General features: G+C 41.2%; 1 protein-coding gene across 8 annotated transcripts in view; it reads right to left on the reverse strand.

The window, feature by feature from the left end:
- Positions 1–1799, reverse strand: part of CD55 (CD55 molecule (Cromer blood group)) — a 49232-nt gene extending 47433 nt beyond the window's left edge. For all 8 annotated transcript variants that reach the window (XR_012122888.1, XR_005060531.2, XM_073217010.1 and 5 more), the window contains exons 1-2: positions 1561–1799; positions 605–790 (exon numbers count right to left, since the gene is read on the reverse strand). Coding sequence is in view for 6 of the 8 variants with exons in the window: in XM_073217010.1 (XP_073073111.1) it covers positions 605–790; positions 1561–1648 (274 nt within the window). In the remaining 2 variants the exon portion in view is untranslated. The remainder of the gene's footprint in view (positions 1–604; positions 791–1560) is intronic.
- Between the last annotated feature and the right edge of the window lie 13981 nt (positions 1800–15780).

Below are 15780 nucleotides of genomic sequence, written 5' to 3' on the forward strand. Positions count from 1 at the left end.
AGAAAAAAGATAGATAAAAACAAAAAATTTAAGCTAATTTCACACTTGGTTTCAAAAAATCCTTGTGGCCATTTCTATAGTTACTGTAGCTTCCTTTGCTCCAAGTGGTCAAAGACAGGAATTGAGTCTTATCTTTATCTTTCTTTATATGTCAAGGATAATAAAGGACTGTGCCTGGAGTGATAGGTTCTGACCTAAATATAGAGAACTTTTTAAAATATCACTACAGAGTTGTATTTAGTAAGTCTTACTTTACAAAATGAAATTTAAGAAAACAAAGCATCTATGTTATGTGTCTCAAGGTAATTGCCAAACATATGCATATATAATTTGCTCCCTAAACAATACCTACTGTTTATTTTCTCGATTAGTTGAGGAGGTACAGTGTTAGGGGGAAAAAAAACAAAACAACTGTTAATGAAGCAGCAGGACCTATTCCGGAAAGTAATGCCATCAATTAGCTGGAGTGTGAAGTGCCAACAGGTACACCCTGGGGCTTAATAAAGCTAGAAAACTATCAATTACCAGTCACGCTGAAGATGGATAAAATTAACAAGATGCATTCCATTGCCATACCTTTTCTAAAAAGAAATGAAGAACTTACGATTACAAAATTCTGCAACCGGTGACCACTTATTGTCGCTAAGACAGACCGCGGAATCTGCCTTGCCAGGAATTTTTACAAAGCCTTTATTACATTTGTATGTTACCGTGCTTTGCTCAGGAAAACTTGTGTGACCTCCCAAAGTCGGTTGGGCATTAGGTACATCTGGGGGAAGGCTGCAGTCACCTACGGGGGAAAACAGAGCTGAAGGAAATACCACTTTTCAGTTCATAGCAACGTGCCTTTCCCAAGGGGAGTAAAGGAAACAGCAATGGTTTCTGCTGCACATGGAACCATTTCCATCCAGGGCTGAACTGACATGCTGAGAACTTGCCATGTCTTACCAATTAATTCAAGACTAAAGCAAGTTGAGAATCAACCCCTCCCCTTCACTATTTTAAAAAAAAAGTGGTTTAGAATTTATCTCCATACAGATGCTGTTGCTGGGCACACAGTAAAGACGGGTGCCCCCTAGGATCGTTGCAGCTGGAGGAGGTGGCGTGCAAATCTGTCGTGCTGAGCGCTGCACACGACTGGACTCTGCTCAGAAGCGAGAGCAGCCCTGTGGCCTGCCACCCTTAGAGACTGCAGGGGCTTGAAAATCCTCGCTATCCGAGCCCTGCCCTTCGGCTTCCCGCGGTTGGCTGCCCCGCGCCCTCAGCCGGTGCTTCCTCCGCCCTGCACGCCTCACCCCTAAAGCCTCGCCAGCTGGCGGCTCGCGCAGCAAGATCCCCAATTGCTAGCGAGCCGCGGGGATCCTCTTCCTGTCCCAAGGGATCGTGCCAGTCGGGGCTTTGCGCCTTCAAGGTGGGGAGTTACGGGAACAATTACCGAAGCCCACATTCCTCACTTCCCCGGGGCCCCAGACTCCTCGGTGGTCATGGAAGCGGACCCAGCCCCTCCCGCCCAGCCTCGGGGTTTGCCCAGCGCGGCGGGGTCCCCCCGCCCCGACTCACCCCTTGCAGCCGGGGGGCACAGCAGCAGCAGGGTCAGGCCGCCGAGGAGGCGCGACACTGCGGGGGCGCTCGGCCGCGCAAGTCGCATGGCCGCGGGGACGGGGACCGGCGCAGGGGCTGCGCGGCCTCGGCAGCGAGACGAAGCTGGTCCCAGGCAGGAGCGAGCCGTACGTAGCAGCGGTGCCTGGAAGTGCTGCACGTCGAGTTAAATTAGCGCCTTGGGCGGGGCTCGGGCACTAAATCACCAAAGGGTGGGGCGAACAGACGGGCGGTAAAGGGGTTTGCTCGCCCCAGGTGCTGGGCGGGGAAGGGCAGAGGCTCCGGCGTCCCTGGACTCGGGGGACCCTGGGCCAGGAAAGAGGGGCCCGGGCGGGAAGAGGAGCTCTCTGGAGCCAGGCTCAGCGTCTCTTTTCTTTTTCTTTGCTAGGGTGGGGCCTGCGACGAGCCCATCTGGAAAAGTAAATATCTGCTTTCTAAGTAAAAAAAAAAACTAGGGGGAACGGAGGAGAGGACGGTGGTTCAAGTGCAACAGGCCTCGGCTTCCCGGGAGTCTGAATCGGTTTAACGGAGAGGGAGCGCGCGAGGGCGGCGGGTGCGGGGCGCTCCCGGGGGAAACGGTGCCTCTGCGGGCCGGGGTCCTAACGCCTGGTGGTCCGCCCGTGCCCACGGGACGGGGACAGCTGCGCGGTGTTGTCTCCGAGCACAACTGCAAGTGGGAAACGGCTCCAGAAAACAGATGCCGCAAGACAGCAGGGAGTTACCATTTTCATGCCTTGTTTGGGTGGGAATCACTTCCTGCGCCAGGATTCTCCTGTTCCACCAAGGACACTTCATGAATTCCACTTGGGGACTATTCTAGTCACCCTCCCACTAAGTAGGCCGTGTGTGTTGGGCGCGGGGGAGAAAAAAATCAAACCAAAACCCCAATGCCAGAAAGCTAAATTTTACGAGGAAGATTTGTTTGTTGGAAGACCTTAGGCATTCGCCAGTGGTTTGCGAGGCTGGCCACACATTAGAATCACGTGGGAGCTTTTTTAAAAATCTAGATGTTCAAGCTACATCTCAGACAAGTTGAATTAGAAGTCTCTGGGGATGGGACTGGGGCACCAGGATTATTTAAAGCACTCCAGGTAATTCCACTGTTGAGCCAGGTTGAGAAGCACAGATCTTTGTGGTGCCCGTCAGAGTAAGCGGGTCACAGAGCCCGGCCGGCACAGTGCTTATCTATTGAAAGGCCAGCGACTCATCCTCATGGGGAGTAACTACAAGACCGTGTGTTTTCCTTTAGTAATTTACCTGGGTCTGGTTAGCAGGTCCTAGCCTAGGTTTCCTATCTGCTCCAGCCCCTTACCTGGGTAAGTGAAATCCCTGACTTTAATTAAGCCTTAGTCCATGGACCAGTTGTGGGGGGATTTGTGGCATCCTGTCATGAAATTCTTCTCTAAATGTTTTCTGTTCACTCTTTGTTGGTTAGTATGAGTGTTTTAAGGAGGAAAACAAGTTTGGGACAATAGTGTTTTCTCTGACTCACGCTTACTGTTCTGAACTGAATGAACTCCTTTGTGACCCAGCACTGGAGCGTATCATGGGGATTCCAGGAAAAGGACTCCTATAGGCTTTCATTGCAACCTATCAGTATTAAAACATTCTAGAGTTTGGAGGTTGGGAGGGGGACTTTTAAAATCATCTAGTGTGACTTACGTATTTGATATTAAAACACTTTACTTTTACTCCCATATTTGATATAAAAACACAATATACATCAGGGCTCAGTAGTGCTTTAGAAGTGACACCAGATTTTCATTTATTTTCCCTAAGAACCTCCCAAGACCTGAAGCGCCACTTCCTTCTTCCATTACTGGCAGATAGTGTGCTTTCCCCCTGAGCTCACAGAACCAGTGTGAAAGGCAAGGTGACATCAAAAAAACACTGCAATCAAGGCCAGTTCTGGAACAGAAGACTTAAGTTTGAGGTCTGTTAAGACCTCCTTTAGTGTTTATTAAATAAATGTCATTGCATTTTATCCAGAGTAAACAATGAGCTCTGTGGAGTGTCAAAAAAAATTATCTCTATCACCCAGCTTAGCTACACTAAATGCTGTAACCCTTCACCTTCCAAAGTACTTCGTTCTTGATAATACGTTTTTTTTAAGAAAAGGAACTTTTACGAGAAATAACTGGGTGGACTCTTTAGTAATACTTATACTACCCAAAAGAATTTCAACATTCTAAGGGCAAAAGAAAAAAAAAATCCACTCTTCATTTACTCAATTTAGAAAAAGGATCTATGATGTTTTAAAAACCTATGCATTATTAAGAAGAATAAAATATGCAAATTTGTAACTTAATAAGGACTATTTAAAATAATGTCCTCAATTTGTTGTGTTCTAGTCACTTAATAAACATTACACTATTTCACCAACACCATTCAGGAAGTGCAAGTAATTGTCCACATTTTATAGGTGAGGAAACAAGCTGAGAAGCTAAATAATTTACCCAAGTCCATGCAGCCAGTTAAGTGACCAGGTCAGAATCTAAATCTTGTTTGTCTGATCCCAAAACCTGTACTTATCTCTCCTATTCTGTCAGATTATATTCTTTTTATTGGAATCAACCAGCAAAGATTTCTTCTGTGTAGGAGACGCTGAATTAGGTATTTGGGGTGATGATTTGGGAACCTGGCTGCTTCTGGGGTCAACAGGAGACCCAAGTCTTCATAATTGATCTACTGACAATGAGCTATGGGTCAGCTGAGTCAATCTACCCTCAGGGCCTCATTTCCACATTGATTAAGAAAGTCTGAGATTGAAATAGTCTCTGTAGAGCTTTCCAACATCATAATGGCATTGAGCTTTTGTATTTTTCTTGTGCTTATTTTGGTTATTCCAGTTATCTTCTTTCATAAAATATCTTCAGGTATTGGAAGCAATAGACGGGGAGGCATCTAGGTCCAAGTGGATAATGGTATCATTCTTTGCAGTAAAGCAGGTTGAAATAGATAAAAAGGTGATGAATATGAAAATGAGCTCACTTCCATATATTCTCCAGATAAACTCAAAATCATCTTACATAGATCTTTTATTCTGGAAAATTCTCTCATTTCTACCTATCAAATTTCTAATCTTGGTATAGAGGTCAGGGCAGGCTTACCTAGACTATGAATTAAGAGAGAGAAATGGCCAAATTTTGAATGATGCTTTCAGTACTCAGTACTCATCTTACTTAATATATCTGCAATATTTATTTAATGTTATTAAATTCCAGGGTCATAAAAAAGGTAGACTGATAAATACAGTTTAACAAACATTTATGCAGTGCTTACAGTGTGCATGGTATTGTCCTAGAGTGTAAAAGATTCAAAGATAAGTTAGGTATTATACTTGCCTTCAGTAAATTCAAATCCCCCTGAGATTTTGACTTGTGCTTCAATCAGCCCGTATGTGGCAGAAGAGACAAAGAACATACCTATAAGGAGAGGCCACATGCTTTGAAACACAAGGATTGATGTATAGGAGGGGGAAAGAAAGAATATCTCAGAAGCCTTAGAGGAGGTAGAAAGAGATGGAGACCTTGAGGAAAGAGTAGTATTTTTCAACAGTAATTGCACTTATTGTTGGAGATAAATTGCCTTTTTTATAGCAGACTATTTGGCTTTATATGAGGAAGTGCAATTTATCCTAAGTAAATGCTCATCATTTGGGTAAATAGCTTTTATTTGAAAACTGAAAAATAAGTGGTAGGAAAATATTTACCCACTAATGAATACTTCTGAGAAATATCAAGGGAATGTTTAGCTTCAATTATCCACCAACAAATATAAGGTAACACGTGTTGTGGAAGGAATTTTGAAACCACTCTGACCTGGGTTGGAGTCTTGGCTTTGTCATCTGTGTTCTTAGGTCCAATCATTTCCCCCTCTGAACGTCTGTTTTATCATAAGCAAATGGATGTATCAATAGTTCCCTCGGGGCATTGCTAAGATGGTTAAGCAGCAAGGTTAGGTCTCAAACTATGAGTAATGCGTGGTCCTTAAATGAAAATTTCTGTCTTCCCTTCTCATCATTGTGCAATTCTAATGAGCAGAGATTGTAATTCTTCTTCTTAATTTGCAAGATCATAAACCAAGACAAACATAATGCAGATGGGATACAGAGGAGGTTGGAAAGGAGGACAATATTTAAACAAATCTCTGTAAATGACCTAATCTTTGCCAAAGAACAAATTCTGTTGGGTGGGGAAAGAAAAAGAGAACAGCTGAATGATCTCGACACATGCAGCATTTCTTTTGGAAGTTTTATATTTCTCTCAAGGATTTTTCAGTTTCTATATCATAGATTACCCTTTTTTTATAGGTTACCTGAAACATGGGAAAACCCAGGTATATAAAGTATTCATTCCTGTGAGTCTCCGCCATCAATTATTATTAATATTTATTGAGTATTTACTGTGGGCCGAGCAACATATCAAATGCTTTTGTATACAGTATCTCATTTTTTCCTTCACAAAAACCCTACAAGGGAGGTACTATTATCACACCTGTTTCATAAGTGAGGAATTTGTGGCACAGAGCAGTTGAATACTAGGCCACACAGAAAGCCAGGGAGCAATGGAATCAGTATTTGAGACAAGGCAGGTTGACTCACAAACTTGCCCACTTAGTTGCTGTGCTGTTATCTCCCATCACACTCACACACACACAGCCCCCCACACATACCACACACATATATACTCAAAACCATGCACATACATACACTACCCCCCATCCCCCACCCCCTGCCACATGCACATAAATTACCTGGCACATCTGCCACCACCTCCACTTGACAAAAATTCACTGCTACCTCAGGAAATTCAGGCTTGGCAGAGAAATATTTGCTCAAGTAAGTCAAGCATTATACTTCCGTTTGGCAGCTGAGCCCTTCTTCACACACACAGGGAAGTCAGAGGCGGGGCAGGATGCCATCATGTCAGGTGCAAAGGCCACATGGTATTAGGCCACTTTTTCTAGGAGCTGCTAAATCTGTACCTAGAGAAAAAAACTACTGTCTCATGCAGTACAGACACCTTGGTCCAGTGGGTACCTGGAGAATCAACTTCCCTTATAAGAAATAGGAGTCTGCCCATTTGTTTCCATTCACTTTGTCCAAAACCCACTTCACTTATTCTGCAAAGCACAGTGGCCCTCATTTGCAGTTTCCTGACAAAAGTACCTCAGTAAAAATATTTCGTTTTCCTTTGGCCTTTTAAAATTAGCTGGGAATAATTCTAGGCTGAGGTAATATGAAATAGCCCGATTCCTTGGATGTGAAGAACTGACAGACACATGGAGTACTTTGGGGGCCTGGAGGTTCTGGGTCTGATGCTGTGAGCAGGGAGCTTTCCTAGAGGAGGTGACGCCTGAGCTGGGTAACTGCGGGGTTAAGATCCTAGGCCAGCTCCACCCTCACAAGCCCTGTGGTTTGGGACTGGTTACTTAACTTCCCTAAACATCAGTTGCCCCACCTACAGCAAGGGTGGTAATATTTGGCTCACAGTTGGTATCCTTGGGCTTTCCGGAAATTGCACTGTCCTTTTCTCTTTCCACTATCCTCTCCTTCCCATTTATTGTCTGTATGCTGATGTGGGGGACCCTAAGCTCACTCTGTGGGATTCTGAATTTCTGTGTACTCTCTCCCTCAGTTACCTCAAGGTCAGCCTCCTCTCACCCATCCTCTGCCTCGTTCTTGCCTATGCGTCATCTCATGCTGTACGTCTCCACGCAGACACCCTGCCTAGGCAGTTTATGTTCCACATGCCTCCAGCCAATTTGCTATTTCTTCCCTCAAGTACCTCTTGACTTTGACATAGATAGTTCTTTTACACAGGGCCCCTCATCTCACAGACACCAAACCTCTGAGTCATCTTTCGCACTTGTTTTCTTGTTTCTTTATCTAATCAGTCCCCATATTCTGTGGGTTCTTTCTGAGGCTCCTTTGGTCAGAATAGACCTGGACATTCAAAGGGCTATAATAATTGTATGAGAGGTTTTTTATTTTTTGGAGTCACAAGACTATTTCCCAAGTATCAATTTGTTAACTTTAAAATTTAAGTTCTGTCCCTCCCACCTTCAATGCCTGGACTATTGCACAGTTAGCTAAATTGGGTCTTTGCTTATAGTCACTCCCATTGCAACATTTTGCCCACAACTTCCAAATTCGCTCCGTGCTTGTCTGCTTAAAATCTGCATGGCTTCTAAAGAGCGTCAAAGGCGGGAGCCTTGCGGTTAGGGTTCTCTCAAATCTCTTGCCAGCCTCCCAGCCTCTCCTCCTAGGTCAGTGCCCCGTGTGCTCTCCTCACTGACTCCTTACTGTTCCTGCCTGCACTCACCTTCTCCTGACCCAAAACCTTTGTTCATACGGTTCTTATCTCTTTTCATATTTACATGCATTCATCTTATTTAGCTGAATCACTAGGCTGTTAGCCTCCTACACCCAATTGCCAAACTCCTCTCTCTTTTTTTGGAAGTCCCACACCACATGGACTGTGGCATTCTCATAGCATTTATCACATACACTCTCCCTGCTAGATGATGGATTCTTCAGCGCAAGTATTGGCACTTTGTTGCTGTGCTTCTGAATACTAAGGGCTCCCCAGCTCATTAAAAGCCTTGATTTAGTTGTCGGTTCCAGGGACAGGGATGAGAGCTATGCTCCTTAACTTCTGCCAAAATCACAGACCTATTTTCTATTTTTTAAATAATAGAACATAAATAAACTTATCATGTTTGATATGCAAAATCAAAAACACAAAGAGTTACTACTAAATACTCATTAGGATGACAACAATTTTAAAAGACTGAAAAATAACCCAGGTATTGGTGAGGGTATAAAACCACTGGAACGCTCATATACATCGCCAGTGAGAACACAAAATGGTAAAACCACTTTGGAGAACACATTGGTGACATCTTCTCAAGTTAAACAAATACCTTATGATCCAATAATTCCATTTCTACGTATTGATCCAGGGAAAATAAAAACATGTCTACAAATGACTTGCACATAAATGTTCATAACAACTGTATCCATAATATTCACAACTGGAAGCAATTCAAATGTCCATCAACAGACGAGTGGATAAACACATTGTGCTGCAGTCATACAAGTACTTAGCATTACAAAGGAACAAATTAGTGAAACAAAAATATGGACAAATCTCAAAAACATGCTGATCAAGAGAGGCTAGACACATAAGAGTACATACTGTCAGATTCCACTTATGTGGTGTTCTAGAACATAGAAAACCAATTTATAGCAATAGAAATCGAAGTAGTGGCTGTCTAGAGTGAGAAGTGCAGAGGGTTAGGAGGACTAACTGTAAAGGGCAGGAGAAAACTTTTCCGGGCAACAAAAATGTTCTATCTATTGATTGGGGTGGTGGTTCCATGTATGTCTACTTGTAAAAACTCATTAAACTGAGTACTTTAAATGTTGCTATTTATTTTATTTAAAGTACACCTCCTAGACTTCATTAAAAAACACAAAATGAGACCTAAATGTTCAGTTCTAGAGTTGGTGGGTGGGCTTTAGCAACAAAGAAGCAAATAAGGCATTAGGTCAAGGACAGCACAGTTATATATATGCCTTTTTTCCTTTTTGCCCCTAATTTTATAGATCAGTTTTAAGTAATGCTAACCTTGCTTGTGCAATGATCTTAGCCTTTGTGGAACAACATAGTGGGCTCTGCTGACTTCCAAAACAACTGAGTTGTTTTATATATATTTGTAAGTTTTACATAAATGTAAATTATATATATGTATATGTGTGTATGTGTATATATATAAGAAAACTGACATAACAAAACAAAACATGTTGGTCATTCTTTTGACTTGGATAGTATAACCCTGGCTGCTCACTATATTCTGGAAGCACAGGGTCAAAGCAACGTGTTTTGACATCTGTGGGAAGTTTCAGTGCAACTTTCCACCAAACGAAAATCAAGGAGATGCCCATTTCCATACCATTTCTACCCCAGCCTGCTCCTACTGCGCCATCTGAAGAGCTGGTGATAAGTTCTCGGAGCTACCGAGGAGAGTTTCTGGCTCCCGTCCAAACGACCTCTCCCTCACTCAGTGAATCCCCACGAGATCTGGTGCCAGGATAGCGTGGAGGACAGAGTGATGACAGCAACAATGTAGATGTGTGTGGGACTTTATTGCCTCAGGGGTGTTTATCGCTGATATTAAATTGTCAGGTCCACTCTGCAAGGAAGATGTTATGACATCTCCCAAGTGAATTTCCCCACTGGCCACAAGTCATATGTCTGGTAATAACAGGGGTGAAACTTGAACCCAAATCATCTGATTGCATATTTTGTTCTTAGTCCCTCGCGCCACTCATCTTTCACAATTTGCTGCAAAATGGAAAGCCGACTCCCGCGGGCACCATGCTTTAAAGGGTGCTGTGTATTTGGTCTGCTCCCCACAAGCACCAGATGTTTCATAATATGTGTCAGGGAGGACTGACTGGCTCAGATCTCTCTTTCAAATAATGTCTACTGTTTCCACTAATTCAGAATTCTAAAACAATATGACGAATGAAGGGAACAATTATACCTATAATTCAGAATGTACTAGGTACATTTTCCCAGTTAAATGTAAATACATATAAATAAATGCAGTAAAAACACACCAATACAGGTAGAGCTGTAGTGTGCTTCTGATGTTAATTATCACACCCCAGTTGTGCCTCCTAAGATGTTGTCTATGCTGTTTCTCATGTGTCATTATTATCAGTTGTCCTTCAAGGGCAGCAGTGTGGTTAAAAACAGCCATTTGGTCACCTCACTAAGGTTTTTCAGTTTAACTGTTTCATCTTTACTTAAAGAGAAGCTATGTATAAACTGGCTACTTATTTCCATACTCCATTGTTTTTCTTGAAGATTTTTATCTGGAACACTAGCCTATGGAGGTAATCTACAATATAGGAAAAGGTTTTAAGGGAAAAGATATTACACTTATGTAAAAATAAAATTCAGCATGTACCTAAATATCCATTATAGTTAGTTAAATACCCTTTTAGTACATATGCTCACATTACTGAATGTTATGATTATTGAGTTATGTATACAAAGAAATTTATAACAAAATGAAATGTTTATTAAAATGGCAATTATTCAAGCAAGATGAAAATTATGAATTCTATACATAATATGATCAATCTGACTATGTATTAACATGGAAACAAAGTTATACATAAAACAGATTGAAAAAATTAACAAAAATATTAGCTCAGATATATCTGGAGGGTAAGATCACTACTTTTTTTCTTCTTTCTATTTTTACTTATTTCCCATGTTGAGCATGTCTTACCATTAATTTAGAAATGTTTACTTTCATTTTAAAGGAAATCCTATTAGCTATTCAAGATCATAATTGCTAGATAAGTATTTGATTATTCTGGGTTGTAACTTGTTTGAATCTAGTGATTTGAACTTGTTTCTTAAAAAGCAGATACTCAACTTGAACTTCCTGCAATTAAATTCCATTCCACATCTGTGCATCCTTGCTAGTCTGAAAAATCTTTCACCTAGGTAGAGAAACAAAATCCAACATTTTTTTGGTAAGTCTTGGTGGTTCTTGTCCCCCAGAATCCAGCACTTTCTCTCCAGCAGCACTAAGCCCAACCCAGACCTTTGTATAGGGACTATCGCAGTGAGTCCTTACCTGTTCTGCCCACCTCTTCTGTCGATTATGTATGTGCACAATGTCCGGCTTAAGCTCCCACAGGCTCGGGAATCACTTTCTATTTCTGTAGGATTAATGGGACTTCCGAGCCTGGGGTCAGGGTCCTTTCTCATTTGACAGTAGGTCTTCCCTGCCTTACAACTCACTGAATTTATTCGTGGATGAACAAAACTTGCCATGCCATGCCCAAATTACTTTCCTCGCTGACCTCTGGCACCCAGTTTACCACCACACATCTTGCCTCACTCACAAGGAATGCCCTCCCCACCCAGATCTGTCCAAATAAATTCTTCCCTGCCCCTCAGGATGAAGGGTTCTCACTTTCTTTTGAGCTCCTACAGTAATACACTTATTTTCTCTACAATATGCTTGCATTCATTTGTGACTTCTTTTCTGGCATTCTGTTGAACTCGTTCTTAAAATCTTAGAAGGTTGTTTACCTCTGCTTGTACCTCCCCTCAACCAGATTATGAAGCGGTATGTCACCATGGAGAACACCACTCACACACAAACCTTCTGTTTGGGTTTGAATCCTGGCTCCATCTCTCCTGAGTTCCGGGACCTGACCAAATGACTTCATTTTATCAGGCCTCTGTTTCCTCATCTATAAAACAGAGATAATAATAGTATCTACTTCACAGAATTAAGTGAACTAATATAACTAAAGTCCTTGGGAAAATGCATGGTGTGCATTTAACACCAATTAAACATTAGCTGTCATGGCTGTTATTCAGATTATTTTAGTAGGATTATATTTCATATTTGTTTATATCTTTCACAACACTTAGCAAAGAACGTCTTACTAGGGCAAAGATTTCAATATTTGTTGATTGCTTTCTTAATGAAACTACCTTTATATCACAAACTGGCAAATCTTGGGAATTTATTAATACTCTACAATGTATCAACACTACATCCTGTGCTGTACACACATTATTTTACTAAATATTCATAATAAATCATTTTTTCCTACGTGGCCTTACATGTGGTTTTTAAATTTGAATTTGAGGGTGTGTATGTGTGTATAATTTTGAAAAACCAAATAGTACTTTAAGGACATGAAGCAGACACTCTGTGACCCAGCATCCCCCTAAAAGGTAGCAATTTTTAACGTTTTTAATTGCATCTTCAGGTGTATACTCCATGTATCTACTCTGCGTGTCTTACTGTTCCTTTAACAGTTGAAGACTGTATCTGTTGATTTCCTATTACAGACGATTAGAATTAACTCTCTTACTTACCCGCCTCCCAGACCTACTTCCCATCTCGCTCCCTCATGCTCTCAGTATAGTTATAGCACGATTTTTACTTAAATTAACATTCATTGTTTATATTATTAGTACCATGTGAATATTATAGACAGATTAACATACAGTGCACTTTTCTTAAATTTCCTTTTCTGTACTACATTTTTTAATATTTATTTCTGTCGATAATGGTCTCGTTCTATTGTTTGCTCATTGTTTCTGTGTACCTTTTACTAACTTTGCAAAGAACCACACATTCCTTGAAATATGATCAGGTATTAGATAAACCATGAGTTCCTCTTTTCTTCTTTTTCCCCTTGGAGTACAAACCTTCCGGACTCCTTTGTTACCTTCCACCAGTCTGTACTTCTGTCCTTCTGGGACTTTCTTTCACTATGCTTCTGAGAATCACCTCTGCCTCTTCTGTTATTGTCACTGGATTTCCTGTTTCCTGCTTTCTTGTCTCCCTTTTCTTGTGTTTCTCATTTTGATGATCTACGTCCTCCAATATCTTCCTTCAGAAAAAAGGGATGGGGGATGAGAGACAGTATTCTTTTTCTCAGTTTTTTATTTTTTGAGTGTTTGGAAATCTTTGTTCTACCCACAAACCTGATTGAAAGTTTGTCTAGGTTTTTAAATCTAAGTGGAAATCACTTTCCTTCAAATTTTGAAGGCATTTCTCTATTGTCATCAGTTTCAGGATCACTAATTTCCAGAATTTGAATGTCATTCTGATTCTAAACTCTTTATGTTTGACTCTATAGAAGACCATACTTTCTTCTCTTTAACCTTGGAACTCTGAAATTTTATCACAATGTGTCTTGCATTTGTCTTTTGTCATTCACCATGCTGGACAAGTCAATCTAGAAATTCATGTCCTCTGTTTGGATAACTTTTTACTGTAATCTTTTGATAATTTTTCTGTATTCTTTTTCTTGAACTTCTATTAGTTACACTATTAGACCTGAAATTCTTCTTAATTCTCCAAATTGTGTGTCTTTCCTTTATTATTTTTCATCTCTGTCTTTTTGTTATATTTCCTTAAAGATTTCCTCAACTTTATCACTCTATCCTTCTGAACTTTTATTATTGCTATGAGTATTTAAATCACTATCAGCTCTTACTTTTCCTTTGAGTATTCTTTTTATACCAGTCTCCTTTTCTCATACCATAGATATCGTATCTTCTTTTATACCTGATGATATCAATCACACAGAAGTGCTTTTACGTACTTCTGGTGGCAGGTATTTCCTTCTGTTGTTTGCATTGTCTCTGTTTGCTACTTCTGAAATCTGTTTTTCATGTTGGAGGCTTTCCTTGACTCTCTTACAAATCTATGACTTTCCTTTAATATTTAAGAGTAAGACTCCAAAAGGTTTGTGACAAGGCTCCGTATATGGATGGTCCCAGTTGGTTTCCTGGTTGGCTTGACTGTAGGGCTATCGGGGTAGGAACTTGACTGTGTAGGAAGTAGCCCTGTGTGTCATCACTCGAAAATATGTTCTCTTAGATCTATTTGTTTTTCCAGGAAAAAATGCTCCGAAGTCTTGCCTCGTATGGGACGAAGAGGTATAAGCCTGGCTACCAACACCTGGGATCTTAGCGGGGAACGGGGACCGTGAGTCCCACCATTCGGTATCTGTCTTTGCCAGTCCCCCCTCTCACTTACTAGTATCCTAGAGTCAAGGATCACTCTGCTTTGATTTTTCCACTTAATACTCCCTGCCTGCTGGGGTAGCTATCTAGATGCTCTCGGTATGAGAAGGCTTTTTGCAGTCTGTTTATATAGATTTTCAACCTGTCCTCCTAATTCCAGTGCAAACCCTCATGCCTCCATCTTCAGAGGTCCTTGATGCCTCCAGTTTCTCAGCTTCTCTGAGGTTCTTCAGCACAGACTGGCTTCTCCTCTGCAGGCAGTTAGGTTTTAATGTTCTGCTCCTTGCTAAATCATTAGCCATTCAAACACCTGTCTGCATCTCCTCACCCATTAGCATTCTCTAGTGTCTTTATGCCTTTAAAAAATTCCTTTACTGTCACTTTAGTGGCGTTTGGGGAAAGAATAGAAATAAACATGGATATTCATTTTTGATCATATTTAACCAGAAGTCACACACACACCCCCCCCACATATATATACTGCTTAGCCATTTCATGTGATCACTTTAAGAAAAAGACTTCTTTATCAGCCAATATCAATTAGCGTATTGCTCAGAACTTTGAAAGAACTGATGCCATTGAAAAGTAAAGAACAGAGGCATAAGTTGAACAATCTTCTTTGTTTCTAGGAAAGAAACACCCAGGAAGTAAGGTAAACTGTGACTCAGCTCTTTCCATTTAAATGGCCTAAAGAATGGGCTTTTCTTCGACCTAAGATGTAGCAGCGTGCATCGACACATGGCACCCGAAAAGCCCATTCACTTGTGAGTTATGAAGGGAAAGCTTTGGGCTTTTTACTCGTTCCTGAATAAAAATCACTTGACAAAATGCTAATTCACAGCTCAGGGTCTGAAGGATATAGCAATGCTTCAGAGAATAGACAGAACTTATTTTTATTCATTAATTTAGCAACTGCCTATCATGCCCCCACTTCGTGCCAGGAATGAGGATTGCTGGCCCTTTGACACCAGTTCTTGCTGTGGACAAAGTAGTGGGGAATGTTGACCCACACAGAGCCTTCTAAAGTAGCCAAACCAGAAAGGCTGCCAAGGATCACAGGTACTCAATCTGTGTACAAAGCACCAAGGTATTTCCTTCTAGTTGAAGTACTGTTTGATGAAGGAAGTTTTCACCATTTCAAATACGTGACGAGTCTTAAGTTTCCAAAGGGACTCCCAAATTAAGAATTTTCTGGGATGATATCAGCATGTACTTCACAGACCAATCAGATTCTTTGAGAGATGTTAGTATTTTTAATCTGGTAGCCAAAATGATGTAGCTATCTATTCCTCATCACCTAAGACCAAAATGTTTAAAAGAAATGTAAGCAGTACTAGTGTGGATGATGCAATTTGAAGCCAATTTAAGCTGTTTATTTCTTTATTCCAAACCAAAATTCAGCTGACCATTTTCAGAGCGCATGAGCCCCTCAAAGTCCCCCCAGTTCGGGGTAAGTAGCAGGTTTATTTTGACAATGTTTACATTGAAGAACATCTGAATATTGGTGGTGTTTCCTAAGGAACCTTTCCTGCTGTGAAGGGCCCAAACATCCAGTGTATTTTCAGAATGAGCAGATGTAACGTGCAGCTGTTGC

This window comes from Manis javanica, chromosome 11, assembly GCF_040802235.1.
Source record: "Manis javanica isolate MJ-LG chromosome 11, MJ_LKY, whole genome shotgun sequence".
Taxonomy (NCBI): domain Eukaryota; kingdom Metazoa; phylum Chordata; class Mammalia; order Pholidota; family Manidae; genus Manis; species Manis javanica.